Raw genomic sequence first — 16,435 nt, forward strand, 5'->3', positions numbered from 1 at the left:
TAACCCATTAAAACGTCGGCTTCAAAGACATGACCAGGTTCCCTGTGCATCATCATCCTTTCCCTACTCCTCACTCTGACTTCTCCCTTGAGCTGTCCTCCCAGGGATTGGCTGGGATGAGGAAAGGATGGAGTGAGGGTCAGGAAGAGCTGTCCCACACTTCACCAGGCATCATTCTGATGAGTCATTCACGACACTCACAACAACTTGTTTCTGTATCCCCAGAGAACAAGCTAGCAATAAATATGGAACCGTGGCCGAGTGCATGAGAGCAGACTAGGGGACAGATTATAGGAGATAGGGGTTCCACAAGGAGGGGAGGGACACAAAGCCATGAAGAGAACATGCCCCAGAAGTGGTGGCCATTCACGAAGATCCTGTGGGCTTCAGGACTCAAGTGGGAGCATGACGAAAATGGGTGGCCTCTGAGGAAGACTCCTTGGGTAGCCAGACAAATGGAGGCAGGAGGGGACTGGAAGGAGGGCAAATTTTTGCCAAGAACATTGCAGTTATTCAAACAGGAGGGGGTGAGCCACCAAACACTGGGGTAGTATAAATGGAAAAGAAAACATGAGAGACTTTAACAAACGGAATGATACCTGGTGAATGTGGGGAGGGCTGGGTGGTGAAACTGGGGGAGGGTAAAGAGAGATGGGCTGTAGTCAGGGACCCTCACAATGCCTTCTGCCTCCGTGATCCCACAAGAGGCATCGGGTATTGGGGCGGACACAGAACAATGTGGAGACTTGGGGAAAAGGCAAAGTTATGGCTCCCCTCTGTTAATTCTGGTTGGAAAACCCATAAGCCTAGTCAGTTCCTCTGGAAACCATTGCAGTTTTGGTGCTAAGGTGTTCTTTATGTCACAGCAACGGTACTGTTCCCCTTGACCTCAATTCAGAGATGCTATTGCTGAAGTAGCAAATGGTTTTGAACCTGAAAGACCTGGGATTCTTTTGGACCTCTCTGCAGCATCAACGTTATAGAACATGCATTCCTTCCTGAGAAACCCTACTCTCTCGGTCTCTGAAACATTATATTCCACAATAACTCTCTGATCCTGCCATCTGGGTCTCCTTCTCAGATCCTCTTTTATAACTTCACATTTTATCTGGGTCCTGATGACTCCAGAATCTACCTTCCAGCCTCACCCAAGAGCTAAGTCTTCCCAACTAGAAGGAAGGGCATTTGGATACCCTCATGTTTGGTTAACACTCTCTTCTTAGACATTTCCTGCTGACCGCCCCCATCTTCCCCCAGCCAGTTTCCCCATGCCATGCATGCTAAGGTTCTCATTTTCCCCTGTGGCCCAGGGTGGAAATCTTAGACATCCTGATTTTTTACGTCTTTCCTTCGATAGTTGCAATCAGTCACTAGTGTTGATTCGTCCTTCAGCAGGTCTTTCAAAGCTCCCAGGCCATTGGCCATTCTGGGCCATTCTGGGCCATTGGCCCAGAAATTTGGTGTCTTGTGCTAGGTGACACCACAATCAGGCTAATAGTACCTTCATACTACTGTGGTGGCATAAAAAAATATGGTGATGTGGGGTTTTGGGCTGTGCTCAGGCCCTTGGGGTAAAGTGTGGGGGTGACCAGTATCCACCTATGGAAACTTCACGCCCCCCCCTTTTTTTGGTCTTCTCTATTGGATTTCCACTTGATGAAAGGGATCCACAGCTTTAAAAGCTTTCAGAACCGCTGTTCATCTGCAAAAGCATGGACTTTTGATTCCCAAACTGCCACATAAGTAATTGTAAGATTTGATAGGTTGTTAAATATAGTAACATATAAAATGTATATTACTATATATGCATATCAGGTGTTATACATACAGATGTACATACTCATGAATACATTAATAGTAATATCCCCCTGTAGGATGCAACACCTGGGATATATGTCACCACGTCCATAGAGAGACCATCTATGGCTACTCAATCCAAAATAGCCACATCATTGTAGGACTCCCATGAGACTTGTCATTATCTGACCTTTTCTTCTTTTTGTGTCATTGTCTGTTTTCTCCCCTAGAATGTACGCCACATGAAGATTGTGGCTTTGTCTCCCTGTTCACAGCTGATTCCTCATGACCTAGGACAGTCCCTGACCCATAGTACATGCTCAGAAAGTATTTTTTGCATAAATAGAGGAATCCATTAATTCAGGGAGCTTAATGAAAGGTGGGGCTTATCCTTCCGTCCTTTTCACAGGCTAGCTTATGGGATGTTAGATTGGTTCTCCTAAAATGTTGCTTTAATCTTGCTTTCCTCTGCTCCAAACCTCCATGGACCTCCACGGTCCCTTCAGATAATTCAAGGCTTTTCATAAGCATGACCTCCTTTTGTGATTGAACTTTCCAGCCCAAACGACACCTTTATTTTTCCCTGGACATACTATGATTTTGCTCATCCTTTGCCCATAATATTTACTGCTCCCAGAAAGCCCTTACCCGTTTCCCTATCCCCTTCCACTCTGCCTACACACATACTAATCAGCCAGCATTCCCATGGTGTGTTCTGAAGATAGCATACAGTTCTGTGAGATACCAGCACCCCAGATCTTCTGACTTCCCTTCCTGTGTTCTGTCCACTACGCGGAAGTTCGCCAGCGTGCATCCTGAGAAAACCAGGAGACCCATGAGGGAAGCAAAAAATCCTGGCCCTAAAACATTGACTGAATTTCATGGGCAGGTCCTCCCCTTAAAATTCTAATATATGTCATAAATTAGCAAAAGAGGGTTCTAGAATGTGGTGTTTCCTAAACTCGATTGACCCAAACGCCTTCTCTTCAAGGAGCATCTCCTGGATTTGGCATCCCATGAAATAAACTTTGGGGAATGCTGTCCTAATACTGTCTGAAGTTCAGCTCTTTGGCAACACTGATCACTAGCGAGTGCTTCGATTCACCCCTCTCTCAACGCCATGACAGCTGTCTTTTACTGTATCCGTTGGAACCACTGCTCCTGAGGCGATTTACCTGTGCTGTCCGTATGCCTTCTCTCCACAGCCTAACTCGAAGCTCTTAGAGGGACCAAGCCCTTCTGTGTCTAGAGCATGAGCTGTGCACAGAGCTGATGGTCAGCAAACACTCATTACAGAAGCAAATGAGCCTTTTCTACTTTCCCAGCGCTTTAGCAAAGTCACCCAGCCAATGGCCTTGAGAGTGTCCCCCCATAACCTCCCCCTTTGTATGACTCCATGGTTTACTGATTCACACTGAATGCCCAGACAGTTTTTATTTTTAGGACAGATATGCCATCTTCTCTTTGAAATTCTTTTCTTGCTCTCCTTTGAAAATATTTACCTGTCATTCACTTTCTACGGATCTTGTCACTTTCCCCATCCATCTCCAGCTTCCTAGCACTCTGGGAGGGCTAGGTGTTTGGGCCCGAATCTAAAGACACAGACATAAACTTGTTTATTGGCACATGCCAAAGGCTGAGTGGATGGCTTTTTTTTTTTTTTTTGTCTGTATAGTGCAAAAAAAACCCCCAAAAAACCAAAAAACAAAATTTTATTCATTTCCTGGGTTTTTTTTTTTTTTTAAGATTTTATTTATTTATTTGAGAGAGAGAGAATGAGAGAGAGCACGAGAGGGAAGAGGGCAGAGGGAGAAGCAGACCCCCCACCGAGCAGGGAGCCCGATGTGGAACTCGATCCCGGGACTCCAGGATCATGACCTGAGCCGAAGGCAGTCGCTTAACCAACTGAGCCACCCAGGCGCCCATTTCCTGGGATTTTTAAAGCTACAGAATCAACAGTAATGCAAGCCCGATGACATTCTATTTATTTTTATTTTTTTTATTATTTATTTTTTTTTTTTTTTTTTAAAGATTTTATTTATTTTTTTGATAGAGAGAGACACAGTGAGAGAGGGAACACAAGCAGGGAGAGTGGGAGAGGGAGAAGCAGGCTTCCCGCAGAGCAGGGAGCCCGATGTGGGGCTCGATCCCAGGACCCTGGGATCATGACCTGAGCCGAAGGCAGCCGCTTAACCGACTGAGCCACTCAGGCACCCCAGCCCGATGACATTTTAAAGGGATTTTGGTCCAAGTGTCTTGAAAAGGTTCTGTTTGACCCCGTGACTTACGTTGGCACCCATGGCCATCAAAAATGTAATTGCCCTTGAAATTTTAATAGGAGTTTTTTGAACCAGTGGTCTTTAGGGGACTGGAAATATCTCTCACAAACAGGATGGGAACTGACTTAGATGCATGATGATGAGCCCGGCACCGAGAGTAATTTAATCTTTGTACGTTTCATTGCAGTCTTGCGGCAACATCTACAAAGGCCTCGCTCAGACTGGTGCCTGGGGCTGTTTTGATGAGTTTAACCGAATCTCGGTAGAGGTCTTGTCGGTGGTGGCCGTGCAGGTATGGGGGCCAGAATTTGGTGGGGGCCTCGTGGTCTTCTTGCCAAGCACTGTGGAAGGCTGTGTATCCTCTTGCTGTCAACCTCTGCTCATCCACTTCCATGTCCCCTTCCCCACTTGGACTCCACGCCCCTCCCTCTGCCCTCTAAACTTGGCCCCGGTGCAGGATATGGGCATCCTGTGGGTCCCTACCAAGGTGAATCCATTTACTGGCCATGGGACCCCCATTTCCTCCTCTGTGACAGGTCACACATGCTTCCTGGGGGCAAGGAGAGAATCAAACCTGATGGGAGAGCCCAGCTCCCTGGAAAGGCCATGGACTTTGGAAATGTCTTCCTTGTTGTAACTGAATCTGGGAAAGTTGTCTACCTCCCTTGGTCCAGCTCACCTCATTGTATATAAAGCAAGGCTCACAGGGTGAATGTTGCCGAAGGAAGGCAGTCACGTTTGGGTCACATCTACGTGGCCACTTGTGTCTCAGCCCATCCAGAAAGCATCTCCTCCATGAAGCACCCACAGCACAGTGAGTGCTATGCTCAGAACTAGGGGGAAGCATCCCCGCTTGAATAGGACATGATCCCTAACTTCACAAAACAACGTTCGTTCTCGAGATGGGCATGAGCACCCTTCGGTGCTCTAGAAGTGATTTGATTCCTGACTCACAGGATGGGACACCACTGCCGTGACGTGTTGCACCTTCTTCAGGGGCAGCAGGAGGCCTCTGGAATTTGCTGCAGGGGAAATGGCCCTCTGCTTGGCAGTGGTTTTAAGGAGGGGCTGAGCGGCGGGAAAATCAGTGGCCGCAGTGAAGTCACTGGTCTCTCGTGAGGGTCCGGAGTGGAGCCACAGCCTCAGCGGGAGCCCCCCAGCCTTCCCTCAGGGCCCCCCAGTCACCCCAGCAAAGCGCAGCCTGTGCCAGCACCTGCTCTGTCCTCCTTCCAATAAACTGGGCGCCCCTCTTTCCCACTGGGACCTTGTGGTTTCAGGGCCCCCCAGTGCTACCAGCTCAACAAGGCAGCATAAGGGTCTACGCAGCGAAGGAAGCCATGTGGTGATGGTGCTTGGGACACTGCCATCACTGGCCTCCCAGTTTGTGCCTGCGCTCCATGCGGCCCAACCATATAATGTTCCTCCTGCCCTTTGTCTTTATTTCCAGAGCAACATGTATACAGGACAGAAAAAAGAAAAACAGAGCTAGGAAGGACTCTTTGGTCCCCCTGGGCCTTGGTTTAATTCCTTCAGGCCCAAACAAAGGGTCAAGGCAAAAGCTTAGCTTGACTGACATGTTTCTGGGGGCAAGGGCAGTGGGAGGGGAGGTGGGGGTTGTGCAGACAAAGGGTGGTCCGTGGTGGGGAAGCTGGCAGAAGCAGCATCCTCCTCCCCCTCCTGCTGGCCTGTGCATCCTGACAGGACCCTCCCCCGCCCCCAGCATGCTGTCCCCATGCCACATACTGTCCCCATCCACGCAGGCTGGAACAGGAGCGGAGCTCACACCATCCGCTGATTCCATGGCTCACCTTCATCTCCAACTGGGAGCCGTAAGTGGTCGGGGGGTTCTGTGGGGTCCCTGCCCTTCACCCTCCCCTCCAAGGTAGTCAGGCTTTCCATCTCTTGCACTGGCCAGCCAGTTGGTGCTGCCATTCAGGGATTCTTGCCCGGACTGTCTCTTGGTGAAGCTCTTGCAAGTTGCAAAACTGTGCAGCTCTTCTCTCGTTCCCAGTGGTGATATATGGTTTTCCCTTTCCTTCGGATTGATTCGGTAGGAGTTGGTGGCAGCAGTAAGTCAAATAGCTGGCCAGAACACTCTCTTAGACTGAAAACCCTCAACTAGCTTGGTTCATGAGTGCTGACTCTCTGCATGTCATTGCTGTTCACATTGGTGGCTCGAAATCAGCTGTGATGGGAGTATTTTTCACAATGGAAACTGGCAAATCCTACAAATCAGGGGCATTTTGTTTTCCTGGCGAGCTGGGTCTTAAATATTTACCAGCACGCCTCTGCCTTGCCAGAATATATGTCAGTGTTGCCAGATTTTTTAAATTTTAAAGAGAAGCTGGAAGTCCAGATTTTTATTAAAAAAAAAAAAAAATCTCCAGGTTTCTGAAAGTTGGCAACTCATTCAATTAAAAAAAAAAAAAAATGAGTGAGACCAAAACACAGGGTGCTAGTTGCATTCACCTCTGTGTGGTCACTTCAGAACTTAGAAGAACCAGGGTTAACACCCCCTTTCAGCTCTGTGTGAATTTGGGGATAGAGGATGTGGAGTAACACGAATAAAATAGAGCTTTCTCGGAGCACTAATTCTGGGCCTACGAGGGTTCTGAGAGTCGGGAGAGAAGCTTAAGCTCTTCACGGCCATGAATGTCTGGATTGATAACCATAATTATACAGTGTACCTGGGATTTTTCTCCTTCCTCCACTGCAGACACCTGGCAGCTCATGGAACACCCATCTTTTTTACTCCCTTGCCCATCATCCTCTGTTAGTTCTACCTACTGTAATGTCCACCTCTTTCATCTCTGATGGTAGGAGTTTCTGCATCCCCTCTTCTGGCTGCTGGCCCCAGATCGCAGAGGGCCTTTCTTGTCCTCACCAGCCAGGTTGTGCTGCTGTGACTGTCCTCCCTGATATCCAGGACCACTTAGCCTGAATAGTTACCCCCCTCCATGGTGCCCCAGTGCAGTGGGGCTGCCAAAGGGCCATCTCATGGTGTCTCTCCAAGGAGCCCTGGGGAAGAGCCAACAGGAAGCAGTGAGAGCCAGACCAGAGTCAGTGTAGAGCTCATCTTGGGCTCCAGAGATTTGGGGAGCAATCCTACATGCAGTTGGGATCTTAAACAGGTTCTTGTAGGGTGGGGTAAACCAGGCAAGGAGGTGGGGAAGTGCTTATGTGTATTGGTCATGTCTGAAACCACACAGCCAGTGCTCAACTCTGGTTCTGCCACCTTCCAGCTGGGTGACTTTTAGCAAGTCCACGTCTCAAGTCCCACATCTGTAAAGAGGGTTAATAATAGTACCTACTAGATGCAGTTGTAATAATTATTTATAAATGAGTTAATATGTGTAAAGCACTTAAAGCCCTACAGATAGTAGGCATGCGATAAATATTAGTCTCTGTGATACTGCTGATGGGGGTAACAGTGTTGATGATGGTGATGACCATGATGATGGTGATGGTGGTGAGGGTGTTGATGATGGTGATGACCATGATGATGGTGGTGGTGATGATGGTGGTGGTGATGACCATGATGTTGATGGTGGTGGTGATGATGGTGGTGGTGATGGTGTTGATGATGGTGATGACCATGATGATGATGGTGATGATGGTGATGATGATGGTGATGACCATGATGATGGTGGTGGTGATGATGGTGTTGATGATGGTGATGGCCATGATGATGATGGTGGTGATGATGGTGATGATGATGGTGATGACCATGATGATGGTGGTGGTGATGATGGTGATGATGATGGTGATGGCCATGATGATGATGGTGTTGATGATGGTGATGACCATGATGATGGTGGTGGTGATGATGGTGGTGATGATGGTGTTGATGATGGTGATGGCCATGATGATGATGGTGGTGGTGGTGGTGGTGGTGGTTATGATGATGATAGTGTGGAAATAGTGGTGATAAGATGAGGGTGATGGTGGTGGCCATGATGATGATGGTGACCATAATGATGGTGGTCATGATGATGATGGTGGTGTGGAAATAGCGGTAATGATGGTGGTGGTGGTGGTGGTGACAGTGATGACTATGACTATGATGATGATGATGGTGGTGGTGATTACTATCATTATTACCTGAGGACTGCAGGCCAGTAGGAGGCCGGGAGACATGGGGCATGGAATGAGGGTCAACACCCTGGACTCACCAGCCTCTTCAACACCCTTCACTCCTCAGCTGGCCCAACCTCAGACTGTCTTCCCAAACTTCATGTCCTAAATGATGAGGCAATATTCACCAGCCATTGTCCCTAGCAATTAATAGATAAACACGGTGAATTCACCTTATTTTGAAACTGCCCAACAGGATGTCCTAGTAGGTTCTCCAAGGGCAGTTCCTTTTTGCTTCTGGAATTAAATGAAATGAATTCAACCCAGAATTCCCCAATGCTTTCACACTCCAGTCTCAGAACACACCTGCAGGAGAGACATTCTCAAGAAAGTGGTCTGACAACAGCCTGGGCAGAATCTGAGCCCGTCCCATTTAAAATCCTATACCCATCCAAGGAGAAAATTGAACTTAATTATTCCCGCAGCAATCCGGGCTGGCATATTGGTTCAGAAGCCACACCAGCTGTGACAGCTCTCTCCCATCCTTCCCTCCCCCCTTCTCTGTCCCCTCCTCTCGGCTCCTTGCCTGCCTGCACTCTTCTTCCCAGTAACTTCTCCAAAAGTCCATGTGTTCCAATGCTCTTGGAGGTGGGTATTTTCATGTCTCTGTCAGATTGGTCAAGCCGAATTGCATATACGATTGGGAAAAAGTGTGGCAATTGCAAGAGCAATTACTCTGCTATTTTAAAAAAGTATAAAATACTACTTCCTCTTTTCTTCCCGCAGAATTTTGCCAATACCATTGCAATCAGCTTGCTAGGCCTTGGGTCCAGAAATACATGTCAACAGGACACAGTCCAGCCCCCTCTCCCTCCAGCCCCCTGTCTCCCTCCATGCTCCCTGGCCAGGCATTTCTGCCATGTCCCTTCCTTCCCCATGGCACAAGTGTGCTGGGGCCAAGGCAGGAAGCAGCGAGAAGCAGCAGATCAACTAGCAAGGTCTTGAGAGGTCACCACAGCAGTGTTCCAAGGACTCAGGGTGACAAAAATATGCTAGAGTCTCAGAAACAAGGGAGCTTCCCACGTAACACCCTTTATAGAGGAGCTTAAGGTATAAGGTGAAAACATGGAAATTTTTTTTTAATGTACAAAGTGGTGAGTGGGTTGCACTTCCTGCAAATTCCAATCTGCTTTTGCAGAGAGAAGCATGAAGTGAGCCAGGCAGGATTTTAGTAACACATGGCATTTGGGGGCAAGGTCTGGACCCCAGAGTGGGCCACTTCCCTAGAATGGAAGGAGCAAGGTAGAGGGGCTCGGAGGAAAAAGCTGAGAGGATTCAGGCAGCTCTGAGCTAGCAGGTGACCTCCTTAACCCCTGTCACCTGCAGGAAAGATGGTATGACCGTTAGCCTTCATGAGTGTGTCTGATACAAGGCTCCAGCCTGGGTGGGAGGATGCAGGGGCAGAACCCTCCATGATCCCCACCAGCTTCCAGTCTTGGAAGGGAAAGACCTCATTCTTGGTTGTTGTTTTTTTTTAATTTATTTTTTTATTATTGTTATGTTAATCACCATACATTACATCATTAGTTTTTGATGTAGTGTTCCATGATTCATTGTTTGTGTGTAACACCCAGTGCTCCATGCAGAACGTGCCCTCTTTAATACCCATCACCAGGCTAACCCATCCTCCCACCCCCCTCCCCTCTAGAACCCTGTTTGTTTTTCAGAGTCCATAGTCTCTCATGGTTCGTCTCCCACTCCGATTTCCCCCCTTCATTCTTCCCCTCCTGCTATCTTCTTCTTCTTCTTTTTTTTTTTTTTAACATATAATGTATTATTGGTTTCAGAGGTACAGGTCTGTGATTCATCAGTCTTACACAATTCACAGTGCTCACCATAACACATACCGTCCCCAATGTCTATCACCCAGCCCCCCATCCCTCCCACCCCCCACCACTCCAGGAAGCCTCAGTTTGTTTCCTGAGATTAAGAATTCCTCATATCAGGGAGGTCATATGATACATGTCTTTCTCTGATTGACTTATTTCGCTCAGCATAACACCCTCCAGTTCCATCCACGTCGTTGCAAATGGCAAGATCTCATTCCTTTTGATGGCTGCATAATATTCCATTGTATATGTATACCACATCTTCTTTATCCATTCATCTGGAAGGACTTAATTCTTAAGAGATCCCATCAGGCCCCCTTCCATGGTCGGACATGCACACAAGGCTTGTCCAGGATCCAGGACCGATCACCTGCAATCCGGACCAGCCCGCAATAGAGGTCAGACCTACGCATGCATCTAAAGCAGAAGGCAGAAAGCAAGCTCCATGAGAGAGGGATGATGAAAGGCTGTGGAGGCCAGAAGAGAAAGTGAGCCCATCTGGTTGAGGGCCAGTGGAGGGTCCTGTAATTGGTAGGGGGCAGCTGGGTCCAATGGCAAGGACACTTCACTGGCCAGCAGCATTGGCTTCCCCTGGGAGCTTATTAGAAATGCAGACCCAGACCCACCACAGCCCGGCTGTGACACAGTCCGCATTTCCAAACGATCCCGAGGGATTTGTACACTAAATTTAGAGACCTGCTGCTTCTCCTCAATCTCCTCACCCCTGGCTGCAGAGACATGTCCTCCCCACGGCAGGCGAGGCAGAAGGAGTGGAGGACGCAGGTGCGCCGAGGGGGAGGGACCAGTCTGCAGCTCTGATGGGGTCACTGCGCAGCAATGGGGATGAGCAGAAATACCAGAACTAACTTACATCTTCTTGCCTTCAATTTCCTTATTGGTAAAATATTCAATTTTGAGGATCATGGTTTTCCCAACTTTTGGCATTTTCGATGTCTTGAGTCTGATAATTCCAGAAATTTCCCCCCCTACTTGGGACAACAAAAATGTCTCCAGCCATGGCTGGAGATGTCCCCTGGGGAGGGCAGGTGCAAAATCACCCCCCAGTCGAGAACACTGGTTTCTACGTAGCTGTGTGTGTGTGTGTGTGTGTGTGTATAATGAGTGGCAAATGAGCCTTTTCTTACCTTGTGGAAACACATGTCTCTAAGTTATGATTATTTTCAGAGCAAAACAAAATTCCCCTGAAAGGTGCATGTTTGATGAAGCAGCGTCCGTGGCTGGCATGGTGTCCTTCTGGTAAAAGGTGGTTTGGGGAAGCGGCTAATAAGAGCATGTGCCTGGGACCAGATTGCCTGGTTGGTAACTCGGGTTGCCCGCGTACCAACTGTCAGAGAGCTGGCAAGTTTCTTTTTTTTCTTGTAACTTTTTATTTTTAACTGATTTTAGACTTATAGAAGAGTTACAGAAATAGCGTCAGGTCCCCGCATACCCCTCGCCTTGCCTCCCTAAACTCAGCATCTCACATAACTGTGGCACAGCTTTTTCACTGCCTTTGGCTCAGCTTCCCTATCTTTAAGGATCTACCCATCTCGTCCAGCTATTGAAGGGATTTAATGGGATAACTCACACGAAATACTCAAGAGAAGCGCCTGGTACATACCAAGTGCTCGGTAAATGTCAGTTCTTCTTTTGTTGTTATGCCCCATGGCTTTAAAATCTTTCAAAGCAATGAGTTTTTAGCAGAGAAATAGATCCCCGTGAGTGAGGAGTGTCCCTGGCCCTTTTGGTATCGGTTTACGCCTACCTGTGTTTGAGACTCCTTCTGCCTGGGCTTGCGGTGTAACCCATACGATCCAGCCCACCTGCTTCTCGCTCACTCCTCCCTGACATCCCGAAGGACCTCTGGACTTTATCGGGGCCTCCTGGACCCCGTCCACTGAATTGCAGGGGCTCGACCCGTGGACCTTGATTGCTGCTAAGGGAATGAGGTGCCCAGCAGACGGTCTCCCATCCTGTCCTGCGTGAGCCCTGCTAACAGAGCCTGCTACTAGAACTGATGCTCCAGCTTTGAGTCTACTCCATGCTCTCCCTCAAGAGCCCCCGCCACCCTGCAGAATTTTACATGAAAGGACAGATGTTACTAATCCTACAGTGCATCATGAACTCTCACTGAACGAGCGTGAGGTTCCTGGGCCTCAGTGTTGCAGGACAGAAGGCGGAGTCACAGAGGGCAGCCGAAAGGGTCCTGGGCTCCAGCCTTCGCCCAAGGCTATCAGGGCAATCGGTAAATGGCAATTAAACTCACTTCCCCACCCCACACGATGGTGAGTGTTCAGCGTATTTGATAGATGGGAGGACTGGGGCCACCGGAGAGAGCCCATTCTTTACCACCCGCATAAGCAGCGGGGTGATGGGGAGGCAGGAGGCTGTGCAGGACTGTGCCGTGAGCCCCATGTGTGTGGGGCGCTGAAGACCACCTGTCCCACAAGGGTATTGCCAATCTATACACAGAAGAGAAGTCTCAGTCTCAAACTGATTGCCATGAGCTCAAATGCTTTGGTCTTGAGAGCTTCACTTGGGGAAAGGAGCGGAATCCTAATTGTAGACCTGTCCCACGTTCCAGTGAATTCTGCCCAGCCTGGCACTGGAGAGAGCCTTGCTCCGTGGTAGGTGGTCTAGCTGCTACATGTCTTTCTCTTTCACTTCCTGCTGTCGGTCTGTTCATCTGTCTCTCTTTCTCTTTCATAAATGCTCCAGCTCTGGCCGTGTCCTTCTCTCTTTGTGTCTGTCCTCTCTCTCCCAGACCTACACATGCACCTGCAGCCCAATCTCCCCAGAACGCTTGGCTATTCTAAACACCCTGACCATGGCCAATGTGACTGGAGCTCATTCAAAACCTCGCACTGGCCCCCACCGCTTTCAGGCTTTGCTTTCAGGAACCCCAAGAAGCTGGAGATAACTCGGAGATATTCTGGGGCCTGGCCGAACAAGTGTGCCCCTCTTGTCTGCCCTCCTTCTGTCGCTGATCATTTTTGCACACGCTTTTCCTAAGCGCCGCATGTGAAAATGGTGATTTCGTTTCTGTCTCTCCGCCTGCCGCTGTAGGGGTGATCTAGAATGACCAGGTCAAGCTTCAGCTTCAGTCCCTACATTTAAGAAAAAGGCTGATCTCTTTAGAAAGGCACTCCTAGCCCTCAGGGATGGGGTTCCAGCCTTGCTTTGCCATCTGCAGGGCACTCGATCCCTAAAGAGGTAAGCTGTATTCACGCTGTCTGTTCTAGAGACGTAACCTGAGGAGCCAGGCTGAGGATCACGTTAACGATTTCCATGTCAGCTGCTGTTCTTAAGCATTTTCTGTATGCTAAGCTCTTTACAGGCTTGATTTCATTTAATCCTCGGAACAACCCCAGGGGGGTGGGTCCTGGTGTTCCCCTCCATCATGCAGGGGCCAAGAGCCCAGGCTCCAGAATCCACTTGCCCGGATTCAAGTCCAGAACACGACCACTTACTAGCTGTGCAAAGTCAGGCGAACTACCCCACTGCCTAGTGCTTCTGGTTCATTATAGAGAAAGGGGTTCGAAGGATCTTGGTGGAGAGAAAATGAATTAATACGTAAGAAGCCCTCGGAACAGTGCCCGGTGAGTGGCCCGTGGGGCTAGACACCTGTTCACTGTTCACTCCCAACCCCTTAGCTGCTGTGCCGTCAATACGGATGTGGGCAACCAGATTTCTTTTGGACAGGCACCGTCAGTAGAGGGTCCAGGGTGCAGTCACTGCACCTGTCCTTCAACGAAAGGGGCCACAGAGCAGGTGTCCGCACTGGGCGTAACCACGCTTCCCAGCCTTAGCTACCACTCCACCCCTGGAACACGGTGCAGACCTTTTCCTTACTTGTTCACCAGGTCAAAAGCATTCAAGATGCAATCCGAGACAAGAAGCAGTGGTTCAACTTCCTTGGGGAGGAGATTAGCCTGGATCCTTCTGTGGGAATCTTCATCACCATGAACCCAGGCTATGCCGGCCGCACAGAACTTCCGGAGAACCTCAAGGCTCTCTTCAGGTGAGCGTCAGCGCTGCCCCGCGCAAGGGCCCAAGAGAGAAGCTGCTTCTACTTTTTTCCACTGAAAATGTATGGCATATATATCAGAAGAAGTTTGGAACACATAAAAAAGTAGAGTTTATGAAACCACCTTTCATACTATCACCGGTAAAATTATGTCTTGCTTAATTCTATTCTGTTCTCCTTTATATGGGGTATTTTAAAGTCCTACATTTGTGGTCGACAACAGTTTCATATTGTTCTGGTTTTTTCCACTTCATACTCTATCATAAATCATCTCTTCTATTAGATATTCTTAAGAAATCGAATTTCACGGCCACATTTTATCCTACCAAGCACGTGGTCCACGGTGTAATTAAGTAGTCCCCCATATTTAAATATTAAGACGGTTTCTAATATTTAAAAGAAATGTACACATAATGCTGTAATGTGCATCTTTGTAAGTCCTTTTCTCTATATGCGTGATTATTTTCTTTCGCTAACTTCCCAGCAGCGGAATCACTGAGTTAAGAGGGAGGCGCGTTTTTAAGGCTCTTGACACACACCAACAAATTGCTTTCTAAACAAGAGCAGTACTGAATCACACTCCTAGTAACGAGGCACGAGAACACCTCTTATATTTCACCTTGGGCCACTGGTGGACATTGCCATGCTTTTAAATCCTCTTTATTGTGTTAAGAAACCACAAACGCATTTTCTAGAAGGGGCTGCAGTCTCCGTTCTTTGTCTCAGGAAAGAGAAGTCAGCCCAACAACAAAAGATGCCTCACGGCTTCCGATTTTCTGCCTACTGGACCATTACCTAAGACAGAGAGGCCGTGGGAGCTGTGACACAGAGATCGGCTTCATCCGGGGACCCAGAGCCCCTGCTCTTTGGGGACGTGGAGCCCAGGAGACTGCTGAAGAGCTTCCCTGTGCACTCCGTCCCTCAGTCTGGTCCCCGTGAGCTCCAGCGGTGGCAGATCCCTATGTCATAGGTGACATAGGCATCCCGGCCCCAGGCCAGTGCCCACTGTAACCCAAAGCTTGTTGGTTACCCGAAGTCGTGGCTCTTTGTTTGCACGAAGTATTTCTTAAGTGAGCCTCGTGTTTACAAGCAATAACAGAGGTGGGTTATCACCCTGATCAGAACTACTCTTTACATCCCCCGCTCCGAATTTAAAGGGAACATTTATACCAGAAAATTGGATTGGGGGCGGAGAAAAATATATGTAAAAACAATAAATACAAACATCTACTTTTATACTTCATTTTCACAAAAGCCCTATCTATGAGGTGGGTACCACAAACCACAAGTATCCCCCTTGTACAGGGAGAAAACAGGGTCAGCAAATTGCCCAGGGGAGGAACCCCAGTTACTATGGTTAGCTAGGAGCCCAAGTAGCAAGCCACAGAACTTGGGTTCGAACCCAAACAGTCGGACTCCAGAATACTTGCTCTCCCCGTCTAAATACTATCATCCAGAGATAGTTAAAACCCTTTGGCGTCCTCCCTTCCAGTATCTGGTGGGCAGAGTATTTCTTTTTTCCAACTTGGGATAAGAACCTACGTAAGTGAGGATCCTGCCTTTGTTAACTATTTTCCTGTGCCACTAAATAGTTTTCCTCCCATAGCATTCTTTTCCATGGCCTTACTGAATTCTGTTGTATGGATGCATACTTAACCTTATTTCAGGCTGCAAAATAATTTTGAGAATCTAAGTGTTTGGTTGCGCCTTTGAATTTGAATACAATGTAAAATAATTTAAAGGAAAAATGTTCTTGAATGGTACGTTTTTGAAAATTGTATATCGGTGTAGGGAAAATGCAGTTAAGGAAATGTGAACAACCTTAGGCTCCTGTTATATACTTAATAAATTAATTTTAAAAATAAGTAATTTTAAAATCAAATGTTTCTAGAGCTAGAGGGGGAGAAAAACCACAGCAAATCCTTACAGAGAGAAAAAAATTCCCCTTTGTATTCTCATGTATGACTTTTTTTTAAAGATTTTATTTATTTATTTTAGAGAATATGCGAGCAGGGGGAGGGGCAGGGGGAGAGGGAGAGAGAATCCCAAGCAGACTCAGTGCTGAGCGTGGAGCCTGATGCAGGGCTCCATCTCAGATGCTGAGATCGTGACCTGAACTGAAATCAAGAGTCAGTCACTTAACCAACTTGAGCCACTCAGGCGCCCCTCATATATGCATTTTGTGGCAAGATGGGGTTAATGGGCATTTACTTTAGACCTCAGCATTAGATATTTACATTTGTATGCATGTAAGCACAGAATAAGCCCCAAGTGTCTAGGTTTGGAGGAGAGATACAGTTTTGAAAATGGGGAATAGATTGTAGACCCCAGGAGAGACCCAATTCCTCAAACTTAGCCCGTAATCTGTT

At 48.0% G+C, this 16,435-nt stretch overlaps 1 protein-coding gene across 1 annotated transcript in view; it reads left to right on the forward strand.

Annotated features, from left to right (window-relative positions):
• Nucleotides 1-16,435, forward strand: part of DNAH9 (dynein axonemal heavy chain 9) — a 336,543-nt gene that overhangs the window by 112,601 nt on the left and 207,507 nt on the right. Inside the window, exons 28-29 of the mRNA XM_064583354.1 lie at nt 4,264-4,368; nt 13,903-14,060. Coding sequence (XP_064439424.1) covers nt 4,264-4,368; nt 13,903-14,060 — 263 coding nt within the window. The remainder of the gene's footprint in view (nt 1-4,263; nt 4,369-13,902; nt 14,061-16,435) is intronic.

This window comes from Mirounga angustirostris, unplaced genomic scaffold (assembly GCF_029215605.1).
Source record: "Mirounga angustirostris isolate CCGP_5_RB_7025 unplaced genomic scaffold, mMirAng1.0.hap1 SCAF_17, whole genome shotgun sequence".
Taxonomy (NCBI): domain Eukaryota; kingdom Metazoa; phylum Chordata; class Mammalia; order Carnivora; family Phocidae; genus Mirounga; species Mirounga angustirostris.